We start from the raw sequence: 24,960 nt of genomic DNA, 5'->3' as shown, positions 1-24,960 counted from the left end.
CCCTTCGCCTCCTCGGGGCTGGATGCCCGCACAAGCGTGTCGGCCTCTCAGCAGGACGAGCCCCGGGGTCGAGCCGGTCCTCGCAGCTGCCCGCCTCCGTGCTGCAGTCTCCCCCGGCCTGAGGAAGGGTGCGTGTCAAACGCACCAACGAGCGCCTCCGTTTCCCCTGTTCTCGCAAGCCCAGGGATACAGAAAGATACGGCGCGGCTGTGCCCCCACGTCTCTTCTCGTCGGCGGGGACAGGGCGGGAGGTAGCGGGGGCACTGGGGTAGGCTCCAGGGAGCCCTTCCGCAAGCGGATGGGGCAAAATGGAGACACACCCCTCACCCCCCGAGCAACCTCTGGCAAAGTACGTGTTTCAAGGCCGATCACGCTGCTTTTGAGCGTGGTGCTCACTGAGGGTTGTGTGTTCTTATTCTACATAGTCAAAGAAAACCACTTTTACCTCACAGTTATTAATTAGAGGGTTATAAAGCGATTAGCCCTCCCAATATTTGCCTGGAGCACACAGCTACAACACAGCCTGCAGTACTGGGGGTGACAGTGAAAAAAACAGACAAGCAATCAGAATTTATTCCCTTCCAATTGATGCCACAGCATGATTGTTCTTGGGTTTATGTGTTACGGCTGTACTAATCTAAAGTCTTGCTATCTTTAAGAGATCCTGCTCCCCTGCGCAGAGAGCTTCCGCTTCAGGCTGCATTGTCTTCCCCTCTTTCTGGGTCATGCTCTGGTACTCACTGCACAATGAGTTGATTCAAGTCACTAATCTGTTGGGAAACAATTTATTTTTTTATTGCTGAATTTGTTTTCTGCCAGATCAGTGACCTGAATCGACTTGGCGTACAGTAGAAGGGAACCAGTGAAGGGGAAGGGAGGGAGCAGGAATGCACAGCTGGGAGTACAGAGAAGTACTTATAGGTTGGTAAAAGCAGGATCTCCACTTTAAGAAGCAGCAAAAGTAATATAAGATCACCACCAAGCAGTGAATTTACCCACTTTTCATCACCATCCTGCTGTGTGATGGTCCTGGAGACATAGTGGGCTGGTCCTGGGACCAAGATCTGCACTGCAGGGAGTTGTATTCCTCCTCCATAGCGTGCTAGTTTTCAAAGCTGTTTGTGCTATCATCAAGCATTTTGCAGTGCTGTATGGTCTTCGTGAGCTTATTCCCAGTCTGTACATCAATCCTGAATTGATTCAAGGCTGTTTTTAAGCCACCCTGTATGGCAGTTATTGATAGAAGAAAGCACTATAGCACACATTATATTTACTACTCTGAACTTTAAGAGGGATGTAAACAGTGCATCAGTTTTATGCAAGCTTGTGCTGACTGAAATTTAACTATTTACTTGCTACTTTGAGAACTCGTACTTTCCACTTCAGAAATGAAGCATCCCACTTACTTTGACCAGACTTTTATCAGTCTTTTTAGTCATAAAAGAAACTAAATAATAATTTCCTTATTCTTTATACTGTCTTTTATAATAACCCATGGCTATAATGAAGGGTCAAAGAAAAGATGGCTTTTCATGATCACTTTAAAAAGTCAGAAACATCACTTCCAACTTAAATATAAACCCACTGAAATACAGCACTTCTGGCACACTCAGCAGCTCAAGCAGTAGTCAGTCTCAGTACAAAATACTTAAAAATGTTACACATTTTAATAGTTATAAATGTCAGGACACATTCCCCAGTCGGTGAGAGGAGCCTAGGAGGCATGTGTCTGAGCCAGAAGGGAAAGCCCTCTTATGCTCCCAGCCTGTCCCAGCACTGAGTAGTTATTGAATCACCCAAGGAGAGATCACTTCTGAAACTACATCACTATTTAGTTATTGCAAGGAATTTTCCAATTGATATTAAATAAAACTGTTACGACATCCATTGTGCTGTGAGACTAATGAAAGCTTTGAAATCTGGGGAAAACAGGTATGTTGAAAATATTTTTAGTGCATAATTCTTGCAGTTTTAATTAAGTTCCAGGAGAATAAAAAGAAAGGAAGAAAGAGGATTGAAGAAAAGGGGGTGCAAAAGATTGGGAGAAAAAGGAAAGAGTGAAGGAAACAAAAATGGAAGGAAAGCATTAGTTGATAAGTAATTTACCAGGAAACTTGCAAAAGGAGATGGCCAAAAAGGAACAGGCATTCATCTCCTGTTCCATTTCAGTGAGATGCTGAAATCCTTGAGGTCAGCTGAGAACCCAGCCTGCCCTTTGCTGAATATATAAATTCTGCAGGTCAGTGATCCTTGCTTCCCTGTATTTTTATATACTCCAATGCCATTAATTATTATGCCTCTTGTACATTTTGTAAACATTTTAATCATTAATCTAGTAGCCAGAACACTGTAGTATTGTAGCTTGCTTTTGCTCATCTAGGATTCACCAGTCCTATCGGACTGGTAACCCCTACTCTGATTTACACCCAGAATGCAACTCATAGTTAGGAATTTAGGTAATTTAAACTTCCTCCCACCAGCACATGCAAATGACTGCAAGTACCAACAAGAGCTGCATTCTTGTAGCTGCCATCATATCCCCAAAGACTCTTATGTGCCCTTTACAAGATTCAGCAAAACGTCTTGTTGGGGAGCTGACCTACCACCATGTAGTTTTCTGCCTTGTAAGACTGCAGTGAACAGACCCTTTACCTATTTCTTTCAGTTTACCAAAACCAACAGATTAAGAAAAATCTTAAGGACAGGTCTAAGAGAAACTAGGTGATGGTAAAGAGAGGCAGTGGAAATTAAGACATCAGAGTTTTTATCCCTTCTCCCATTAACTCCGTAATCACACAAGTCAGTAATCAGCTTTTTTTCTAATCTCTAAGATAGTACTAACTGCTGATAATAAATGTATTTAGTGATGAAATATTTGAGGGGTTTTTCACATAATATGTATGAAATATACGTCACAATATATGACTCATTTTTCCAGTGCCTTGGATCTTGTGCTAGATGTTTATACCAGTGTCTCATGAATACAAACTGCATATAAAATTCTAAGTTTCTGTAGGTTTTATGATATCTGTTTGCTATCAGCCAAGTGGCAGCCAAAGAGCAATATAAAATTAGCCTACAGATTGCTTCAGCAGGACAGCTTATTTATTGCCATGCCCTGGCTATATTAAAACCTCCCTAGACAAGTTACTGCTTGCCACCCTTACCGTTAGAAAGCTTTTTACTAACAGATAATTTTTCTTGTTGCAAATAAAGCACCTTTTATCTTCATATCCACCAAGGACTTGGAGATTCAGGTTGTTTTCTTTCTCTTAGCCAGAAACTTCTGTGGTTTCGGCTGCCGCTATTAAGTTTTCCTCTGTTTTCTGCAGGCTGAAGACCTCTAGCTCTTTAAAACTTTATCTTGTGCTTTCTTCCTTTCTGATGACTCTCTGCTCTCCCCAGGAGTACGCTGCCAGCTTTGGCTTTTAAGCAGCCTTTCTTGACATGTGGTGCTCACAACTCAGCCCAGCATTACTCTGGCCATTTACACATGGTGCAGGTGGACTGCGGCAGGTGTCTTAGGGGTGTGAAGGAGGTAGGTCGGTTTGACGAGCGTATGTTGGCCATTTCATAAACAGTAGTAATTATTAACATTAGCTGTGTGGGTAATTCTCTTATTATGCAAAGTGCTTTCAAAGGCTGTAATAATTTATTAACGGTAACAGGTATTTGTAGGAGCAGGCACATATCCACGCGTTATTCTGCAATACCTAATTCGGGATCCTCCAGCGGCAGCAGTGCCAGGGCCACGCCGTGCTACAGCCCGGCCAGCTCCGCCGCCGCTCCCGGCAGCGGTGGCAGGAGGGCACAAATTCAGCTCTTTCTCTCGCTAAACGTTTGCCCCCCCTTCCAATAAAAGGTCATTCCCGAGCCGACACCCGCCCTCAGCGGGGAGCTGGCAGGGTGGCCTGACCCCTTCCACTGAAATAGCTGGTGCGAGGGCCCGAAGGCTGCGCTTTGCTGCGGGCTGGGAGGGAGGAGGCGGTTTAGCACAGACCGTCACCGGGTCCCCGGCTCGGCTCGGCTCGGCTCGGCCTGGCCCGGCCCGGCCCGGCCCCTCCCACCGCCTCCCCTGCTTCCTCCCGCCCCGCCCCTGCCGCCGCTGCCGCTTGTTGATGTTTCACTTTGTTTTAATTCCCGGGTCGCAAGATGGAGGCGGCGCTGGGACATAGAGAGCTGCTGCTGCTGGCCGCCGCGCTGCTGGTCCCGGCAGTGCCGCTGCAGCTGGGCCAGGTACCGACGGGGTCGGGGCGCGGTGGGACCGGTCCCTGTCCCTCGCCCTCCGAGGGCTGAGCCGGACCCTGCCGGGGCACTGGGCGGCGGCGCGGGCGTCTGCTGGCCGCGGGGCGGCCGTGATCGCCTCGGCCGCGGGCTGGCACGGCCGGCCGGGTGGCATCGACGGCGGGAGCCGCCGGCGCGGCTGGAGAAAGCGGGCGAAGCCGGTGGCACCGTAGGGCGGTGTGCCGGCTATAAGGTTTGGGTTTTTTTCCCGGCTGTAGCGCTTGGCAGCCCAAGGTGTATTGCCCCTACTTAGAGTGCTTGGCTTGCCGCTCAAGTACATTTTGGTCTGGAATGTACAAAAATGTTACAGAAGGATAAAATTATGCATCTCCCACAAACTTGGTTACTGTGTGTGTATTGTTTTTCCCCTCCCTTTAATGATTCATTTATATAGGATTTGATATGCTGAAATAAATATCTGACAGGTTGAGGAGGGAGATAGTCACTTCTATGCAATGTGGATGTGTTTATATTGTATTTTTATGTTTTTCTACCCGCATCTTGATGGTTCAGTGCTATAGAAGTACGCAGTGTGTTCTGTCCACATTTGCTCCTAGTGGTTTCTGTACTCTTGAATTGAACCAAGAAAAGGGTTTTGATGTATTGGTATATTATGAGGCATCGTACTGTCTGTTTTTCCGTTCCAGTATCTCTGCTGTATCTCAGTAAGTTTGGTTTTAAATTAAATTTGGTGGCTTTTTAAAGAGTGGAAGGAATTTTTTGGATACGACTTAGGAGATCTTCTCAGTGGGAATACAAAGATGTGCTGTGGCACCCCTGAGCTTTGACCTCTAGAATTATCAAAGAGAACTGGGTACTTCTGTCTGTACTTGAATCATGACTAAATACATCCTCTAATTGTTATAATCATGAACTCTAAAGTGTGAGATTGCAAAGAGGGAAGAGCTGTGTTGGGTTTGTAGTCACTTGTGAAGTTGCTGTCATGTAAGTAAATTTATGATTTTTTTTCCTCAGGGGGGTGGGTGGGTATTTATTTAATTAATGTTTCCAAGAAAGCTTGACAGAGGCCCTGCACTGGCACATCCTGTGTTGCAAAGCAGGATTCCTGAGCTTACTTCCTGGTTTCTGCTTCTTTATACGAACATATGAAGAGAGATCTGCTTAGCTCTGATTTCAACATGAGGATCTAGACCTTCAGGCACCTATAAAAGTGCATGAGTGCTTGCAGTCAGGTGCACTAAAGAGAGCAGGGAGAGCTTAGTCCTCAGGTACTTTGCTTATCCCTCTGAGAAAGGGAGTGCTAGCTTAAGTTTGCCAAAACACATGTGAAATGACAATGGAATATAGATCTATGCTCTTACTTCCCTTCTACCTGGAAACTATCACACTTTCACACTGAAACTTCAACTAATAGCAATATAGTTGTCTGTCACAGCTGGCATTTGTACAAGATGTGGAGGCACATCTGTGCATGCTATCTTTGGATCTGAAAGCGCGAGTGAGCATGGAACAGGGCTGCTGGAGCAGTCCCGCGGAAGCCAGCTTGGGGTCAGAAATAGAATAGGTATGTTTTAGAGTGCTAAGAGGGCTTTGACTTACTGACTGGGGTGTAATGCCTTATGGGCATAGCTGTGCAGTTTGTGGGGTTGAGTTTATCCATTTGTGCCGTACTGTTTAGGTGGTCTGTCAGCTCAGATTTTGCTAGTTGGAAGTGTCTGCATTTTTTTAGCTTTATGCTGGTGTGGTAGCATAGGTATATGCAGAAAAGCTCTTTTAAGAGTCAAAAAGGAAACATACACCGTTTTACTTTAGTAGTTTTTAACTCTCAAACTTAATAAAACCAAAAAACTTGTGTTTCCTCCTGCACTATTTCTTTTTGTACATACAGGGTCATTTTTGATATAGAAGGAACAATGCATCTTGAGAAAGTTTTGAGTAGAAGAATTGCTGGGTTTTGAGCATGAGCTGGTTTATGGTGGCCTGGTAGGAATGGAAGTGCCCACTAGGCAGTGGGAATAGGCAGAGCGGGAATGTCACGCTGTCAGGTTGGCTTCAGAAGCCACGAGCTTAACGACAGTGGGAAATGGGATCAGAATAATCGTGGTCTTTCCTCAGAATGGCTTGGAACTGCAGACTGGTTGGGAGCAGGCAGCATCAACATGTTCAGCTTTTCTTTGACTGGATACCATGACTGTGCCCTCCACAATCCGGTGAGCCCACTGGCAGCATACCACTGATAGCTTCATAATTTGTAATTTTTGTATGTGATATTAAAGTTTACCTCCAATTTGACGGACATGAAGTTACAGAAACCATAGTGGAAGGACTGAGGAAAAACCTTGAAACACTGGAATAACATTTTGTAGGGCTGAAATGCTTTTGTTCAGCTCCAGAATGTGAATGCCTCCGTTGTTGTGCAATATTTGTCATTTCTTAAATAAGCTGTTTTGAAATCTGGACTTTTTTTTTTTTTGAACGTTAGCATGTGTGGTTTGATTCTTCTTTCTCTTCTTGAAATTCAGATAAGCAAAACTGGGTTACAGATTGATTCATATTAGACAATGTTTTATTTTAAAAAAGGCAGGGAATGATGCAATAAGACAACTGACCTTCGCATTAAAGTTAACATGTTTTTCTGGTGCAAGGTCAAGAATTAGGTTATGTGTTTTAGAGTATTTTTTTAATGTGCTGATAGGAACTGGCTAAAAGCACAGTTGGTTGAATGCTAATGCTGTGTTGTTTGCCTCTTGATAATTTACGTTTAGCAGTGTTCTTTCTAAATGGCATGTTTGCCTACCAAACCTTTTTTTTTTTTTTTTTTTAGTTTAGTTGCCTGCAAAACATTCTTTTCAGATTGTTGGCTGCAAGAAACCTCTGTGTGGATGGATTATTTCACAACAGGCGAAAGTAATCTTCACTACATCAACTGTTTGAGTGCGTATGCAGTGAGTGCAACGTATTTAATCAAAGAAGAAACTTGTCAATAGTGACATGCTGAAATGTTTCATCGCTTTATGCCAGTTTCTCTGTCAACAGCCTGGCACATGTTCTGAATTTTATGCCTAAAAGAGCTGACATCGTCTTTCCATATATATTTGATTAAATTAAAGCAGTATGATGCAACCATGTCCCAGTGATGTGAGATTAAGTATTCACCTTTAAAACTCCTGATAAAATTCATAGTATGAGTTGATTTGATAGGGAGAAAGCGAAGGTGATTAATTCTAGCAACATATGTAGGGCAAAGGAGAGGATAAACAATATTATACTAAGAATCATGGTAAAGCAAGGAAGGAATATAAGTGTGCTTGTTTAGAAAAGTAAAGCAAAAGCATCATGATAGATTTTTTTTATGTTAACAAAGATAATTCAGCTTTAGTTACTTAAGCGAATACTGGATTTCATTACCTTACCCTAAATATTGTCACGTAGCTTAGTAATGCCAAACCTTATTGGAGAAGATTTTATACTAAAATTTTATAAAATGTGAGGGACTAATTATCGTCCTGCAAACTTGTCATGTCAGAGTTGTACCACAATTATTTCTTAACTCAGTTGTGCCTGACTGCAGTTAAGACATCCTACAACGTAGTTCTAAGTCTGATGAAAGAATTATGAGCAGCACAGATCACAGAGCCCTGGATTGCAAATATACAGTTACACTCTTTGGAGCTGGTTGTCCATGTGAGTGCCAGCACTCAGATGGTATGAGTTTGAGTGGTAGCTTTGTTTGTCTATTCAAACACTTTTTCCCCATAATCTCTTTTCAAATTTAGAGACAAGTTATTAGTTTTGTCTATTTCTTATCTGTTTGGCAACCTTCATTGGACTTCACAAACAGGATGTTCCAATAGTGCCTGTGTAATCGTTGCGAGGGGATTGTCTGTCTTCCAAGTCTCTGTACAGCTGGCCATCTTGCAAGGCACTATGCCATCTGTTCATAGTGCTGCCTGCTCCGCTTCCCACAGGCCTTCTAGTGCAGAAAGAGCCTTGTTCGGAGAGCCTCAATGGAGAACAGCTGTGCTTTAAGTGGGCTGGCTGCTAGCAGCTGAGTCTAGGTGGTGTTTATGTGACTAATGCAATTGTGTAGGACTTACTGGTTACCATGTACTAGGAGAAACTGTATGGTGCACCCCATCAGGTAGCCACTGCCCGCGGAAGAAGTTCTTCTGTGATTCTGTTATCAGATCTGTTTGAAATTCCTGTGTGATTAGACCCAACAGCTTTGTCTTGTGCGGCATTTTTCATAGAAGGCTAAGATTAGATGAAATGTTCTCTGTAGATTTGTGTGGCATTGGTATGGGGAGTCTTTAAGAATTAATGAATATTCCCTTTTAACTTATGCCAGATGCTTCATATTCTTTGCTGCCATTTTTTTCCCCATGTTGCTCTTCTGCTACTACTGCTATTATACTGCCCCAGTTAACACTCCTGGGTTCTGTCGCAGCACATGGTGAAAGAGAAAGGATTAGAAAATGATCATTACCTGCTTATCTCTATTGATCCAAGTTCACAAAAATTCTCTAGTTCATTGCAATGTATGTCATCACACTGTTACTGCTGTTGCCTGGCTGTCCTAGAACAGAATGACACGCTTGTGGTAGAAGTGCCGTCCTCTTTACAGGTGCTGTGGCCATTACCACTGTAAATATCACTGTCAAAGCACTAAAAGCGTGATGACAAATTGTAGGAAAACGCAGGAGAGAGCTCTACATCCTATAACAGCATTAAGAATGACAGGGGCACTTTTAGTGTAAATTGCAGAGTTCTGTGTGAAGGCTTTCACTAGCACGGGAAGGGATAAGGTGCTGTGAATGATGGAACGGGTGTCAGTGGTTAAGTGAAAGCACAGCCTGATTCCTGGGGACCTGAATTCCTTCTTGGGGCTGTCCTTTGAGTCTGACTCTGTCAAAGTGCAGCTTTCTCAAATATTCCAATGAATTCAGGACCTTTTAAATTATAGGACTGTCTGAAGTTTATGTGAACTTTCATGATATTGTTAATACTGAAAAGCATAGTGTTAAGTTATACAAACAAGTTTTATACCCACAGTTCAGGCTTCTCCAGAACTTGACAGTGCAATATTATGGATTACTGCAGAGGGCCCATGTAACTTTGTTACCACAGGATTAGCTTACTATGCTTTTGATACACAAAATAAGTGACATGGGGTTGTTTACTTTTCTTAGTACTGAAGTGTATAGCCATAAACCACTTTTTTTTTCCTTAAGTAGTGATTTTTATTATGGTCACATTAAAAAAGTATTTTCGCTGTTTAAATTAAAGGATGTTTCACAAGCCTGTGAGTCTTCACCCCTAGGATTGGAAAGATGGGTATTTGAGTTGTCACTGGAGCACATTCTGGCAAGCATGGCTTGTCAGGCCAGGCGTTTCATCACAAAAGCACGGTACAAGGGCTGTTGGCCCGCCAAGTCTGTTTTCTTCCCAGTTTAGCAAGCATTAACAACGTATGGCTCTTGAGAACTTACTCATGAGCAGATATCAAGGGGGCACCAACAGTGTACGCGAGGGTTAATACAACAGGGGGAATGCTGAGCATCACCATTCCCTGCTGTGGGTGGAAGCGGGTCAGCTGGGATGGCGCTCAGCTCTCCTGTGAGCTGCTCCCAATAATCCCTTCCTCTTTCCCACAGCCCTCCTGCCCAGCTTCTCATTGTGTTTCGCAGGCATCTTGTGATTCTTGCCCTCCTTTTTGGTGTGGGGTGTGTAGGGTCAGGAAGACTGGCCAGAGCACGACCTGTTGAGTTTTGGGTGCGGCACTGCAGGAAAGGCCAGTGGGAAGCCACGGGAAGACAGCAGCAAGGAACTCGCCTCCCAGCAAGGATTATGTGAGCTGGGAGCATTAGCACAAAATCAGGAAGACTGAGTTGGAGGGCCGTTATTTTCCATGGGAAGACATTGTGAAGAGTAATAAATGACCGGTTTGTAAATTGCAGCAAGGAAGCTTCAGATTAGACATTAGGAAAACTTTTAATGGTACAGGTAGCTGAGTACTAGAGTAAATAGTTGAGGGGAGTGTGAAATTTTTGGACATCACTGGAGAGCTTTAAGAATAAATCTGTCAGGAATTATATCAATATAGTTGATTTTGACTCTGGAAAAGGTGGTCTTCCTCTGGTCCTTGAGATGTTTCTGTATCAATCCAGGAACATTTGGAGCAAGAACAATTGAAAACTGATTATTTCTTAGCATCAAAACTTTGAGATCTATTTGAAATGTTTCTTAGCAAGACTGGCTTAAGTCTTGTGAGATTTTCTTATGTTTTTGTTTTGCCTCTTCACTAAGCAATTCAGGAGAATGAATGTACAGAATATGGAAAGTTATCAGTAGAATTGGCTGGATCCAGATGTGAACAGACTGGTCACGGGAATGGCAAGAATACGAGTTCTCCGTTGTTTGTGAAGACAAAATTGCAAGGGTTGTAGTGTAGCCACTGTAGTGGAGATTTAATCATTGCTTTAAGTTATTAAATAGCTTTATGAACCTGTGCTGCTCAGGAGATGCACCACCATCTCCTGAGATGATGGTGAGGACGGGCATCTGCTGAGGAGATGCTGCGAGGACAGGCAGACTGTGCAGCAGAGCCAGTCCAACAGCCTGTGGCCATCAGAACAAGTAGCCCGGCTCCCTCCTCCCAGCTGTGTTCTTGCATCTCCCCTGCTTGTCTCACTCTTCCTTGCTTATTCAACTGACAGAAAAATAGTCTGGCAAAAAAGGGGGAAGTTTTCCCGCCAATTTAATGAGCTAAATTGGCTCACTAGCTTGGCGTAAATGAGAGGGAAGGATGATGGGCGGTAGAGATCTATGTTCTCTCTTTTAGTGGCAGAGGCAGCAAGTGGTTTAGCTGTCTTGTCTGCAAGCTATTTTTTGTAACTTTGACAGCACAGAAGTGATCCACTGAAATATTTTAATTTCTTAAACATGTAATATGCTCTTCAAGGGCATGTTTTAAGTATGTACTGGAATTCATAACAGTGCTTGTGGGTACTGTGTCAACAGATTGACAGCTGGTTTGAAAAAAAAAAAAATTGTGTATATAGCTGCCTTTGTACATTTAATGCACAATTGTTAAGCATACCTGTGTTGCCCCGTGCCCTTCATTTTCAAATAAAGCATTTGAAGGAAAAAAAAAATTAGGGGGATTTTCCTTTTTTTTAATTTTTTTTTTTCAGCAGTCACAGGCTATCAGTCATTTCCTTTTTCTTGTAATCTCAGTGAGTCACTTTGTAGATGTCGAAAAAAGATTGCAAAATACTTTCTGTATAAAATAACTCAAATTTCATTTGAGGCTTAAAAACCAAAGGATTATTAAGAGTGCCTGGAAAATCCATCTTTTGTGCCCTTTGAATTCTCAGAAAAGAGAAGAACCTAGGAAGTAATGACACAAGGTTTTGGTAATCTGTTAAAGAGTTTGAGGGTGTAAAACATGTACAGCTCTGAATGGTAGAGCTAAAAGAGCTAAAAGGTCAGCAGAGAAGAAAAGTGGTTTGAGGAAATTACAGGATGACAGAATAGTTTACATCCTATGATTATATTATGAATCTGGTTTATATTTTCAGTTAGAGAACTAGAAAACTATAAGTAAATTAGTAATTTCCATTTACTTTGAATATTTAGGATTTAAGTTTTGAAGAAAAGTCAGTATAAACACCTGTTTCCTAGAAGGGGCATCAAGAAAGAGATTTCTCTTTGGTCTCAGTGGCCAGAGAGTTTTGCTACTGATTTGACAAATGCACCTGAAGCATCAATGACGTGTCATTTCCAACCAAAAGGTTATCTGTATTAGATTTTAAACTATGCTTCTCGTGATGCCAGATTTCTGCTGAATCAGATTTGGATGTTGCTTTTCAGTTTTTGGCACACCTGGCTACCTGTGTCTACTGATTAATACCTGTTGTTTTAAGGATTTTTTTTTTTTTTTTTTTACACTATAGTCTTACTTCACAAGCTCTCTGTTCATGAATTGGGACTATATTATGCTAAGTACTCTATATTTCAAGTATTTCCTGGCTGAAAATTTAGTGTTTTATAAAAATCCAAAACTAAAAGCCTTTTTATGTTTTTTTTAAAATTTAAATTCTGAGCAAGTTCCACTTTTTATTGAGACATGACTCACTTTTTAGCTGTTAAATGTGAAAGCATGACTCAAACACAGAGCTAAAGATGCTGAAGGTTCTTTAGCATAGGCTAACATATTAAATCCTACTTCACCGTGAAGACTAAGTGGAATGCTTAAAAAACATTTACAGAGAATCTGATTTTTACCTTGTATTGTCTATTTCAGCTAATATGAGACAGACTTTTCTATTACGTCCATGTGAAACAAGTTCTTCTGAGAGTTTAGCTTGATGATTATTTTATCTTTATTTAAAAAAAACCCAGAAAAATCCTTTAAACATAAGGGGATGCAGCTGTCATTGTTTTTCATCAATCCTCTTTATTAAGAAGAGGGGGGGGAAAAAACCCAAACAACGCTTACATGAAACAAGTAAGCATATGCCTCCTTCTTCTGTCTGCTGGATAGAAAGCCTGGGAATGTGCTCCAGGGGTTGTAGGCTGTCATTCTGTCAGGACAGTGTGTGAAAGCTGCTTGTGGCCTGCAGTGGCTTACGTGTTTCCTCAGAAACTTACATCTCTTCTCACCGTTGTTTTTCAGGAAAGGATTGGAGTCAATGTTATGATGTTGAAAACCAATGGAGAATTTCACAAAGGACAGGTTTGTCCAGTTTTTCTATTTATTCAGTGAATTAATATGCTGTGAAACAAAGTCTGCATGTGGATGCAAATATATTGTTTTGTCTGACATCAGTATGAAATGTGTTCCTCTGAGAACAGAATTGTAGCGTAGGGCCAGGAACAACTTACTCATTCTGTCTCTTTCTTTCAGGTTGTTTTTAATATCACCTATGTTAATGGACAGGTATATCTAAATGATTTTCCTATGAAAAGCGGGGTTGCCCACATAACATGTCAAACAGTAATATGTGAGTATTCTGTCTTTTTTTTTTTTTTTTTTTTCCCCCCTGGGGTGTTTGGCCTCCCTGTTAATTAGTAACCAAAACTTGCAATGACTACACAGTCTCTACTCTGCAAATCTGAGCATTGTAGAAGCAAGTAATTTCCCAAGGTAGGATAATTTTGCTACTAAAATGGGTGGGAAAAAATTTTACTGCCTTCTTCTCAAGTCACATTCACATGCTTACATGTAAGTGGTCTAATCTGAAATCCAGACTCTGCCTATCTTTTCAAAAGAATGCTTTGCACTACAAGCTAGACAATGTAAACAGAAGGATGCAACTCCACCCTGTTAATGGCTCTGTCCTTAGGTTGGTTGGCATATATCCAAAAAGAGATTCAGTAACAAAAGTCTGAATTATCGTTAGGAAGATTTTTTTAATTATCTCTTTTCTGTGTGTATTGGACAAACAAGTTTCTGCTGGATAGGATATTATAGCACAAATACTGCAGTTTTGCTAGTGTCCTGGAATGGTTAATGACTTCAAATTATCTTGAAACTGCTAATTTTTTCTACTGATTCAATGCTACACTTCTTGTGAAAGACGAGAAAGTACTGTGATTTTTTTTTTGTGTAATACACAGAGCATACTATATAATCAATTGACCAAGGGCCATTATGCTCATGTGATTTAAGCTTCTGTTTTATTCAGAATGATCTCTTGATGGATCAGGTGCAGTCAGTCTCTAGTAACTTGGTTTCTGAGGTCATCCTCTCCTTACAATCAGACAATTACTTAGAAAGTACTAATGCTTTTTCTAAATGGCTTCTCTGAGCCGTGACCTTGTTTCTTGAACCCTTCCTTCCCAAGCATGTTCAATTATTAATTTGACACCATTTCTCTTCTGGAGAGGGAGAGCCATAATTCATTTCTCTCCTTCAGGGACAGTTGTGTTCCTATTGCTTCTATTTTTTCTATCCTCGGGTAGAAAAACATGGCAAAATGTCATTTACCTGCAAGATTATTGACTCCGGAAAAATATATATGATTTTATTGACTAATTCTGAGAGATACTGAGCACTCTACTGTAGTTCCTATTAATTTCCCATTTCATAATTGTATAGCTTGCAGTGACTACAATTATGAATGTGAATCTGAAACAGTGAGAAAAATACTGATTTGACCTGGGAGCTAGGAACCTGGAACTCAGTATCCTCGATGATAGATTCGGGTAATGTTTGTAAAATGCTAAAGGAATATTGAGACACTTGTTACCTGTTAACAGAGGGGGAAAAATACTCCTGAATGTATGTAAAAACCAAACTTGAACCAAATATTTATGCTCTTGAATATTAGAGACCCAGTCTCCTGAATGGTATTGTCTTGACACTATTATCAGATCATGCATGGCACCTATATCCCCACTTGAAGTTCTCACAAATGTCAATTTTGGAAGCATGAGTGTCTTTCGCCCTGTTGAACGTAGTGGGGATTGAGCAGCCTGGCACATGAAAGGTTGGGACCACAGGGAGCTTCAGCTACTTGGCATCTTTCAGGCTTTGGTCCTTTAATGTATGCTTGCTGCTGTCAGTCAGAAGACATTCAGCAACCAGGTTAGTGCTCTGGCTCACACCTACAGAGAACCTTTCTCTTTCTCTCTAACCTCTTTCTCTCCTTCTGCCGCTTTAGCAATGGAAGATATTGCTAAATGATGCCAGAAAGTATTTTTCTATGTCTAAAATGAGCAAAATAGCTTTACGAGGAAAGGAGTCATAGCATAAAATTAATGAACACGCAGAGTTTTTACTGCGTGAAAGATGTGAATCTGCCATTTCCCTGCTATGCCTCTTAGGCTCAGCACTACAAGTAACAAATAGCACTGGTGGCTTTGAAACAGGGGCCAGTTCAGCCTCAGGTCACGTACCTTGCTTTGTGCTTGCTGGAGAGATCTGCTACCTCCACTCTTGCACTTCCGCAGCACTTCAGTTCTAGCGTGTCCTCACCTGTAGTAGAGGCATAGTAGTTGGGAAAAAGATACTGACGCAATGCAAGAGGTAGAAAGGCAGTTCTCTGCGTACTTGTGGAACGTTAGGTTGTTGAAGTAGCTGAAAGCTTTTGGGTAGGAAAAGAATTTGAGGTGGTAGTGTCACATATGAAAAGGGGAGATAGAAAACACGTATGAGGGAACTGACACTCATCTTGTGTATGCAGCGTGTGTGGAAAAGAGCATATTTGTTTCTGTACTGAGAGGAAGGGGAATGTGCGAATCAAGATGTTTACACAGGTGGCTGGCTGGGCTGCAGCATTACTCTTAGGAACTCCTTTGGACAATGAAAAATAAGAATGCAGCAACAGCGACGCCAAAGAGTGGTGCTCAGAGTGCTTAAATGCAAACCTCAAAGGCAGATACACAACATTGTTTGCAATCTCCCTCAGTTTGGGGATCATACAGTGCTGCCGTTATCTGCTGTGCTGTATCATGACACCTGCTCTGAGTTTGAGTTGGTGAGAATACTAGTAAAAAAATCATGGCATCTGGCTTACCTGTTGCCCAGATGACTGGTGCTTATAACAGCAGTTACTGGAAGTGTTAAGGACATCAGCATAGTACAGACTTCTGTACAACTGTTCAGGCATCTCTGGTTTGATGCTAGTGGTCCTCTGTAGTTGTAATGACTTTTCCATTCAGACGCTACATGTGCAAGGGCATCTGTGTCAGAGTTGCAGCTGTCTGCCCCACGGTTGTATACTGCTTTCTGGTTGGGGTCGTTTCTCTTTGAAAACTCTGACATTGTGTGTTTACAGTGGAGAATGGAAACTTGGATAACTTGCCAGATCAGCAGCGCCTGGGAACCGTCAGTGTTCGCATCATGGTTCACGAGTGGCCTTTGGCATCCAGTTCTGATTTGCAGCTGATAGTCATTCAGGAAGAAGTGACAGAAATTGATGGAAAACAGGTAAAAAAAAAAAACCCCAACACTCTGCTTGTTTTTAATTTAGGAGAGGCAAGTAGTTACAAAGGGTTAAAAGTTTTACATGTATCTAGCTGGTGGTAAGAACACAAAGTATATAATCTAATGCTAGCTAGCACAGTACTGAGGGAGATAATACCAACCTAAGTTACCTGTATAATAGTGGGGGTGTTTTATGAGGAGACTTCAAATTTTAATGCTTCTATTCTTATTTTAATAATTAGTGTTGGATGACTTTCCCTTAAGCTTGTTAGAATATAATTGTCACATGCTCTTTCAACACCTGCATTTATGCAAGCAAAGTCAGACTCACAAGCAATGCTTCATTTACAAAATAATACACAAAATTAATAGAAGGGGCATGGGCTCATTCTGAGCCCTGAGGTTTTCCTCAGTGTTTTTTCCAAGCTAACAAAGCATTTCAAGCATGAAGCATGGGGAACAGCTTGCAGCAGCAAACCCTTATGGCAGGTGGGCTTGTTGTGAAAGCCTGCAACACCTGAGAGCTTAGCCTTAGAATATTTTTCATGCAAGATAATTAATTCATTTGAATAGAAATCTTTATAATGAACATGGATTTTGAGATGAACAGGAAAAAAACCCCCAAATCCTAACTGTATTTGCACAAATAGCAGTGAATGTGAGGGGTTACAATTCTAGCTGAGATTGAAATGTGCAGAACTGAGTTCTCAAAATCACCAAAAAGATATAGTTATTTTCTAACCAGAGAGAAGATACAGCTGCTGAAGCCAGCAAAAGTGTTAAATTCTTGTTTCAGTACATGTCTGCATCTTACATGTGGCTAGGCTCTTCTGAAGCTGGCTTATGTTATACTGCCTTTTTTTTTTTAAAGGAGAATGATGATAATACCATTGATCCTTAATTAATTGCTTGCTCAGCATGTAGTATTTCTTACAGAGATCTGCATCATGTCAAGATTTTACTCTGTTAATGAAAAACCCCACTGAGAGGTTTAAAGCTTTTCTAATGACATGTTTATCCCACTGTTAGGAGGCTAATATATCCTGGTTTGATTCAGGTGTTACCCAATAATGGCGTTGTATTTCAGATCTCAAACTAGACAATGCATTTCAGATTCACCTAGAGACCTGGTAAGAACAACCAGAAAGCTAATGCTGTTTCCTTTGAGTCAAAGGCTTTCAATCTTTCTCATTAAGTGTCAACTGACAGTAGCGATCATCTGTTTCACTGCATTGTTCTCTGTGTGTTTGAAACAAAAGGAGACCATCGGTTGGCCTGCGGCTCTGAAAGCAGGAGTGGAACTATCACGTGCTGCATTCATCTTTTGTAGTTATATTTCTCTGTAGCAGTTATAATTATAGTCACAAACACTCTAGATTTCAGTCAGTTCTTGGCCTCACAGTGAGGTTATTGATGGTAGTTGGAGTTATGCTGAATGTGTTCTATGTAATCAATGCCTGCAATGATTATTAAATGAAATAGGTCCAGTGCATCACTGGAAGAGGAAGAAGAAAAGTATTTTTTCAGTTTTTGGAAAAAAAAAAAAGAAAAGCAACATTACTGCGAAAGCAGAAGTGTCCGTCTCACCTGAGCAATACTTTCAATGTTTGCAAGTGCTCTTGGCTTCTACGTTTTTGATGCCCTAAAATGCCTCCCTGAAAGAGGATCATAACAATTGTAGAATGGTTTGGGTTGGAAGGGACCTTAAAAATCATCTAGTTCCAACCCCCCTGCCATGGGCAGGGACAGCGTCCACTAGACCAGGTTGCCCAAAGCCTCATCCAACCTGGTCTTAAACACTTCCAGGGATGGGGCATCCACAGCTTCTCTGGGCAACCTGTTCCAGTGCCTCACCACCCTCACAGTGAAGAGTTTCTTTCTAACATCTAATCTAAATCAACCCTCCTTCAGCTTAAACCCATTACCCCTTAGCCTGTCACTACACTCCCTCATAAACAGTCCCTCTCCAGCTTTCCTGTAGGTCCCCTTCAGAAACTGGTAAGCTGCAATTAGATCTCCCTGGAACCTTCTTTTCTCCAGGCTGAACAATCCCAACTCTCTCAGCCTGTCCTCATAGGAGAGGTGCTCCAGCCCTCTGATCAGCTTCATGGCCCTCCTCTGGACTTGCTCCAACAGCTCCATGTCTGTCTTGTACTGGGGACCCCAGAGCTGGACGCAGTACTCCAGGTGGGGTCTCCTGAGACTGGAGTAGAGGGGCAGGATCACCTCCCTCCACCTGCTGGTCACGCTTCTTTTGATGCAGCCCAGGACACGGTTGGCTTTCTGGGCTGCAGGCGCACATTGCTGGGTCATGTTGAGCTTCTCATCAATCAATACCCCCAAGTCCTTCTCCTCAGGGCTGCTTTCAATCCATTCCTCACCCAGCCTGTAGTTGGGCTTGGGATTGTGCTGACCCATGTGCAGGACCTTGCACTTGGCCTTGTTGAACTTCATGCAGTTTGCATGGGCCCACCTCTCCAGCCTGTCAAGATCCCTCTGGATGGCATCCCTTCCCTCCAGCGTGTCGACCACACCACACAGCTTGGTGTCATCTGCAAACTCACTGAGGGTGCACTCGATCCCACTGTCCATGTCGCTGACAAAGATGCTGAACAGCGCCGGTCCCAGTACTGACCCCTGAGGAACACCACTCGTCACTGTTCTCCACTTGGACATTGAGCCGTTGATCACAACTCTTTGAGTGTGACCATCCAGCCAATTCCATATCCACCAAGTGGTCCATCCATCAAATCCATGTGTCTAGAATTTAGAGATTAAGGATGTTGTGCAGGACAGTGTCAGATGCCTTGCACAAGTCCAGGCAGATGACGTCACTTGCTCTTCCCTTATCCACTGATGCTGTAACCCCATCATAGAAGGTCACCAAGTTTGTCAGGCACGATTTGCCCCTAGTGAAGCTGTGTTGGCTGTCACCAATCACCTCCTTATTTTCCATGTGCCTAAGTATAGTCTCCAGGAGGGTCTGCTCCATAATTTTGCCAGGCACAGAGGTAAGACTGACCGGCCTGTAGTTCCTTGCGTCTTCCTTTTTTCCCTTTTTAAAAATGGGGGTTATGCCTCCCCTTTATATAACAAGCTATATAAGACTTGGTTAAAAGCCCATGGAGTGACTACCACATGCTTTTGCAGGGAGCAAAGTTCGGTCTGTTCAGCATATTTTCTAATGTGGTATATATATAATGTGGTAACTAAAACCAAAGAATACTAATACACTTTATAACATCCCTATGTCTACAGCTTAATGGCTTGGAATTTTCTGTCATGTAAGCCTACTTCACTCTTACTTTAAACTCAGTAACAGCAACATGTTTGTATCTCTTGTAGGTTCAACAGGAAGAAGTAACAGAAATAGATATTTTAGTAAAGGACTTGAGAGTACTTAGACATTCAAACTACACTGTCCCTTTGAAAGAGAGCATGCTGTATTCCATCCCAAGGGACAACGACATGTTATTTACGCTTCCCAACCCCTCAGGAAAAGGTATCTCTCCTAGCTGGTACATAATATTTTTATCCATAGTTGATGTATGGGTTTACAAAGGTGAAAGAACATCATTATTCCTGTGTTTTACATAGTGAAACAGTTTCTTCATTAACAGGGAAGTGTTTTGGTTTATGTGGTTTGGGGTTTTTTTGGTTGGTTGTTTTGCCCTTTTTTTTTTTTTTTTTTTAGAATGTAGAAGAGTTGAATTTAGGTGTTTTAAGTATTTTGTTTGTTTGTTTTCAAATCTGTTCTCCTTTGAAACACTTGGTACTTGTAATTCCGCAACCCAGACATCTCACAGGACTAAGTATTTCTTTCAGTGCTAGGATGGAAATTTCTCTAAAGCTCCCCCTTTTTCCTGAGACTGAAAGAGAAAAGCAGAGAGGAAATACCTGTCTGGGTCACTTCCAAACCAGAGCATAGTTTTATGTTATTAAACTTGAATAACTTAAAAGCAAGAGAAGTTATTAATCTTAATCTTGTTTCAGTTTTGTTTAATCAAAAACCTCTCAAGGATTTCATAGGAGATTAGTATTTTCATCTAGTTCATCACCTTTTAATCCGACAACAGCTGAAATTTACAGCCAAGGGCACAGCTAAAGGCTGCACTCCAGTACTGCCTCAGCTTCTTACCAAGTTCATTACTCAAGTTAAAAAAGTCAGCCTTCTGTGTTCTTGCTGTAAATGTGCGAGAACTGTACCATAAGTAGAGAAATGCAGCGTATCTTTGTTTTCCTGAATAGTGAGTCAAATAAAAAGCAAGCCTCCCACTAAACCTAGCTTTTTTTCTTCAGATATTCAAGATCCACTGCAAACCACCAGTCAGTACCTCATCCGGCAAGTAGAAACTACCATAGATGAAGAGACATTGCCTGGAAAGTTACCAGAGACCCCTCTTAGGATAGAACCTCCATCTTCTTACAAGGTAGTTTTATTGGTTGGGTGGGTTTTTTTAGTTATTAGTATGTAGCTTCTAGAGACTGCTCTAAAAAGGAGGAACAGGTTTTTTCTTCTTTCTCTGTTTTTCCCTGTTTCCCCAGAGATAAAATGCATATGGTTTGGTGACATTTCTAGGAGAAAAAGTTGTAACATGCTGCAGATAGAGCTGAATTATTGAGTATTACAGTTTAGGATAATAGACTTCCTTCCCCATTTTTAGTATTGTCTACAGAAACACGTACGAATATTATGTTTTCCTCCTTTGTGGATGTTTCCAGAACAAACCAAACCAACCCAGCATTGTTAGGATTTACATAGTGGGTTCTCCTCATGTAAAGACCAAACACAACATCCATTTACAGATGGTAAGAAGGTATATAACTTTCTTAGACCTTTGTCTTTGGTCCTTTACAGTTAATTTGAAAAAAGGTAACATAGTATGTAATAACTCGTTTCTGGAGGAGAGAATTGCCATTCCTACTCAACCGAGTATTGACTTCTCAGAGTGCTGTTTTGCTGCTTTATATTTATTAAAGACCAGGATTTTTTATTGTGTGAGGTATCTGACTGTAACTGACTTCCACAGAAGTCTAAGAAATCCCCACAGCCAGCCACTAAGAACCGACCTTTGCAGACATACTCTAGGAAACTTCCTAAATTACCCTTTAGCAGTCAGAAGTTGTTGGGGTTTTTTAACTCCAGTAGGAATTAAATGGGTTTCTAAATCCTGCAATGTTCTGACCTCACACATACTTCATGACAGTGACTTGTGATATTTACATTATACCGAGCTAAGCATTTGTAACAATTTCAAATGCTGGTTAGTTTTAAATTACATCATTTTTGTCCTGACTCTGCTTGGAGGTGAGTGCCTCCCGCTGGGGGTGGGCCCTTGGTCTTGCCCACCCTAAGAACCACAGTAACAGCTTGACAAGTTTCAGTTCCAGATTAGGTAGGGATGGGCTTGATGGCCGCCTCTGCGGCTGAAAGAAAGACATGATAACCTGCTGCTGAGACAGGAGAGCCAAAGTAGTAGGCTGAAAGTTACAGGTAGGCTGGAGAAGGTGCTACCCCTCTCCTGGGCTGTCACTAATGCTTTCCCTGCTGTACACTGCCATGGTATCAGCGTCTCTATGCCTAGGCCAAATGGCTCACCCTTTGCCTGCTCTGTGCAAGTGGCCTTTATTTTCCAAAGTGGCCTTTCCTTTCAGGGAACTCTGCTAGGATAAGCAGAGAACTAAACCTTCACCTATTCCAAACTTTGTAAAAGAAAGAGGTCTGCGTCACCAGTCATTTCCATCCTGCTTTTCTGTATGTTTAAGCATACATAAGTTTAAAACTATCACCATGTAATGTGATTCACCAGTAGCTACAAAAACTGCACTTGCTATGTTTTGCAACCTGTCTTTTTATTTTTACCTGTTTGATTGTAGGTGATGTGCCAGTGGGTGGAAGACTTGAGAAAAGCGTTGTGCAGATTCTGGTTTCGATCTTTACCCATCTTCTTCAGTTTGATGGAAGTCATTGTAGTTGGAGTTGTTGGAGCAGCTCTTATTCTTAAAGTCTTAAAGGTGATGTTCCCTTCCTGTGAAAACAAGTAAGTAAATTTTGCTATTTTTTTCCTCTTATGAAGGCAAAACATTAACTAAAAAAGTCTGTCAAGAAGCAGCCCCATTCTGTAGGAAGACTATGCAACAATTTAGTGAAAAGGCTGCTGGTAACTTTCCATTCCAAGTGACCTTTTGACACATACGCGTTTCAGAGGAACGTGGGTAGATCTTTCACTGCAAATGTCTTTAGGAATTTGGCAGTATGACAGCCAAGCTATCTAGTCTTCTAAGGACTACATTGTGAGACACCATTAAAATAGCTCCAAGAAGCTAGAGCTAAGCAATTCCAACAACTCTAAATCATACTCCTACTGTAGTTATGAAAGGCTTCAAATTTGTCTTTGCAAATTGGTACAGGAATTCTCCAAGGAGGAGATGCCAATATAAGCAGCTCACAAGCCATAGTGATCGGTGCTATCATTGGTGGCAAAACATCATAAATAAAGTTGATTGACTGCAGATGGCTTTATTCTCTCAGTTGGTGTTACCAGCAACACTAATATTTTTCAGAGAAGCAAGCCAAGAAATCAGGATAGATTTAGTGCTGGGATGGGTAAGTATGTAGTCAGTTCTAGAAGACCTAACCCTGGAACTGTATGTTCTTCCAAGACAAGTGACTGACAGTGTAGCACCTCCTACATTACCTATAAGCACAGTGATGTCTTCAAATGCAACTGACCAGCTGGGCTTCTGAAGGGTCCTGAGTGCAGTTCATTTAGCTATCTACCCAGGGATATGAGTGACCTTAGTCCTTCTGATGGAGGTAGAAAAAAAGGAGGGCTGGAATATGAGGAAGGCTGCAAACTGCAGTGACTAAAGAGACCATTTCACAAAGCGCACTGTCACATTGGAGTACTTTTTGTAACTAACTAACTTGTTAGAACAGGAGTAGTGAAGAAACACTTTGTACCCCCCAGCAGTAAGTGCTTTAGCACTACCACATGTGAAACTTTGAACTAAGGAGAACCAGGGGAAAAAAGTCTAATCCCCATAAATTGTTCCGCAGAGTGTCTGATGGCCTGTCCATGGCAGAGGCCAGCGCAGGGCAGAGGAGCCAGCCCGCAGTAATTTCTCTTCCAATTGAAGAGCACAGGGCTCGTGCGTGGCTTGTCAGAGCATTGCAAGAAATTGTAACATTGGAAGGATGGTCCTCTTCCACCTTTAAAAAAACCACCAAAAAAGCCCAAACAACCACAAACAAACCCAACCAACCAAAACCCACGCAGTCATTTTCATGCTACCTATATAAAGTGGTCCTGTAAAAAGTGGTAAAGGTTTAATTCATGATTGTAAACCAGTAAGAATGAATAGAAGGTATCAGATGTGAGTCAGGACCTCATGCCAAGTCTTTAATGCCATTCCATGGTGCATTGATAAAATTAGAGGCTTTAGCTAGTCTTGGAGAATTAGGTGCAAGAGCTTGACAAAGTAGCTCCTGACAGCAGACAGTTTGAGGCTGCTATGAAATTGAGCATACAAAGCCTACACTGCTAATGTTTCAGATGTAGAAACTGGGCAAAGGGACCCCTCTGAAACCACAGCTAGTACAGTTTGGAACCATCAAGTTCTAAGTTTTCCATCAAGTTTTCATTCTAGCTTTATAGAAGAGGTATTATGAGGGTAATACTTACTTGATGCATTGATTTAAACAAAGTTTGGGGAGTTTAAAAATAAATCTAAACTTTAGAACACAGAATTGTTTTGTATATTGTTTTCTAATGCCAGGTAATCTTACCTTTCAGAGGCATCCTTCTCCTGGATCAAGTCAGCTTTGTACCTGTGATTACCATCAGCTTGCCTTCAGATCTTCCAGACAGGAAAAATAATATAGATGAGAAAGCATGTACTTAATACCATGTTTACTTTGGAGTTACTGGTTTTTAAAAAAAAAGTTGTAGTTGGCCTGAAATTTGGCACTTGATCTTAATACCTTGTTTGTTTCCTACTAAGAAAACTAAGTCAGTTGATGAATTGGTAAAGGGACACTCAGGCTGAGGCCTGAAGCTGACTTCCCTGTGCCTCTCCGTAAACACGCAGCCTTTTCAGAAGCTTCAAAATAAAACAGCTTTCCACCCTGAGGGCTACCATTCGGTTTAACTTCTGTGAAGTCACTTTTCCACACCTCAGACAGGATGCTGGCTGCCTTCACCCTCCTAGATAAATAAACCAGGTCATCTATCCTGAGTAGCAAGATGATGCAATTCAGGGTGTCCTGAAGTCTCCAGATAGCATTCTTCAGAACAGGTCAAAAGAGTATCACAAACATCAGCTGTGCCTGCAAGCTGAAACAAAGCTGCCCAGCCTGGTTTCAGGTCTCTTAGGGTTGTGTGTGCCTTGCAAGGAAAATAGCACTACCAAACATTTGTGTTACTCAAGTAATTTGACATTTTCTATATGCAAAACAAAAATTTAAGACAGATTTATATTTCAAGCACTTTACACTTTTATGGCCCCTTCCACTCAAAAATTGGTGGCACTTGTAACCAATGTGCTCTTTGTAACTGTGACAGCAGTATTCTACAAAATTCTACAAAACTACTGGCTTACTGTTCCTAAGTAGGCCCAGTCCGCCCAGGCCAATTTGTACTGTTAACAGTTTTCAAATAAACATCAAAATTGTTTATTAGACTGTGTTCATGTGTGCATCTATATTTAGTTACATAAACCAGCTGTTTGCTGGATGTGTTAGATGCAGGATACTATTTGTTTTTTAGCTTTTCATTGTTCTT

The 24,960-nt window shown here is 41.7% G+C and overlaps 1 protein-coding gene across 2 annotated transcripts; it reads left to right on the top strand.

Annotated features, from left to right (window-relative positions):
* The first annotated feature begins 1 nt into the window (after position 1).
* GINM1 (glycosylated integral membrane protein 1) lies at positions 2-24,857 on the top strand. Of its 2 annotated transcripts, none has more exons than XM_075748448.1 (8): positions 2-128; positions 12,923-12,982; positions 13,154-13,250; positions 16,029-16,180; positions 19,523-19,679; positions 20,477-20,607; positions 22,055-22,218; positions 23,974-24,857. In XM_075748448.1, exons 2-8 carry the CDS (start codon positions 12,944-12,946, stop codon positions 24,080-24,082), a joined length of 849 nt encoding a protein of 282 aa, XP_075604563.1. In that variant the 5' UTR covers positions 2-128; positions 12,923-12,943; the 3' UTR covers positions 24,083-24,857. The 2 variants fall into 2 exon arrangements, with proteins under 2 accessions (XP_075604563.1, XP_075604562.1); XM_075748447.1 differs by lacking the exon at positions 2-128 and adding an exon at positions 4,075-4,236.
* The last annotated feature ends 103 nt before the right edge of the window (positions 24,858-24,960 follow it).

The sequence above is a fragment of the Balearica regulorum genome, chromosome 3, assembly GCF_011004875.1.
Source record: "Balearica regulorum gibbericeps isolate bBalReg1 chromosome 3, bBalReg1.pri, whole genome shotgun sequence".
Classification (NCBI taxonomy): domain Eukaryota; kingdom Metazoa; phylum Chordata; class Aves; order Gruiformes; family Gruidae; genus Balearica; species Balearica regulorum.
The sequence above is the reverse complement of the archived record's forward strand: the minus strand, read 5'-3'. Positions and strand labels throughout refer to the sequence as shown.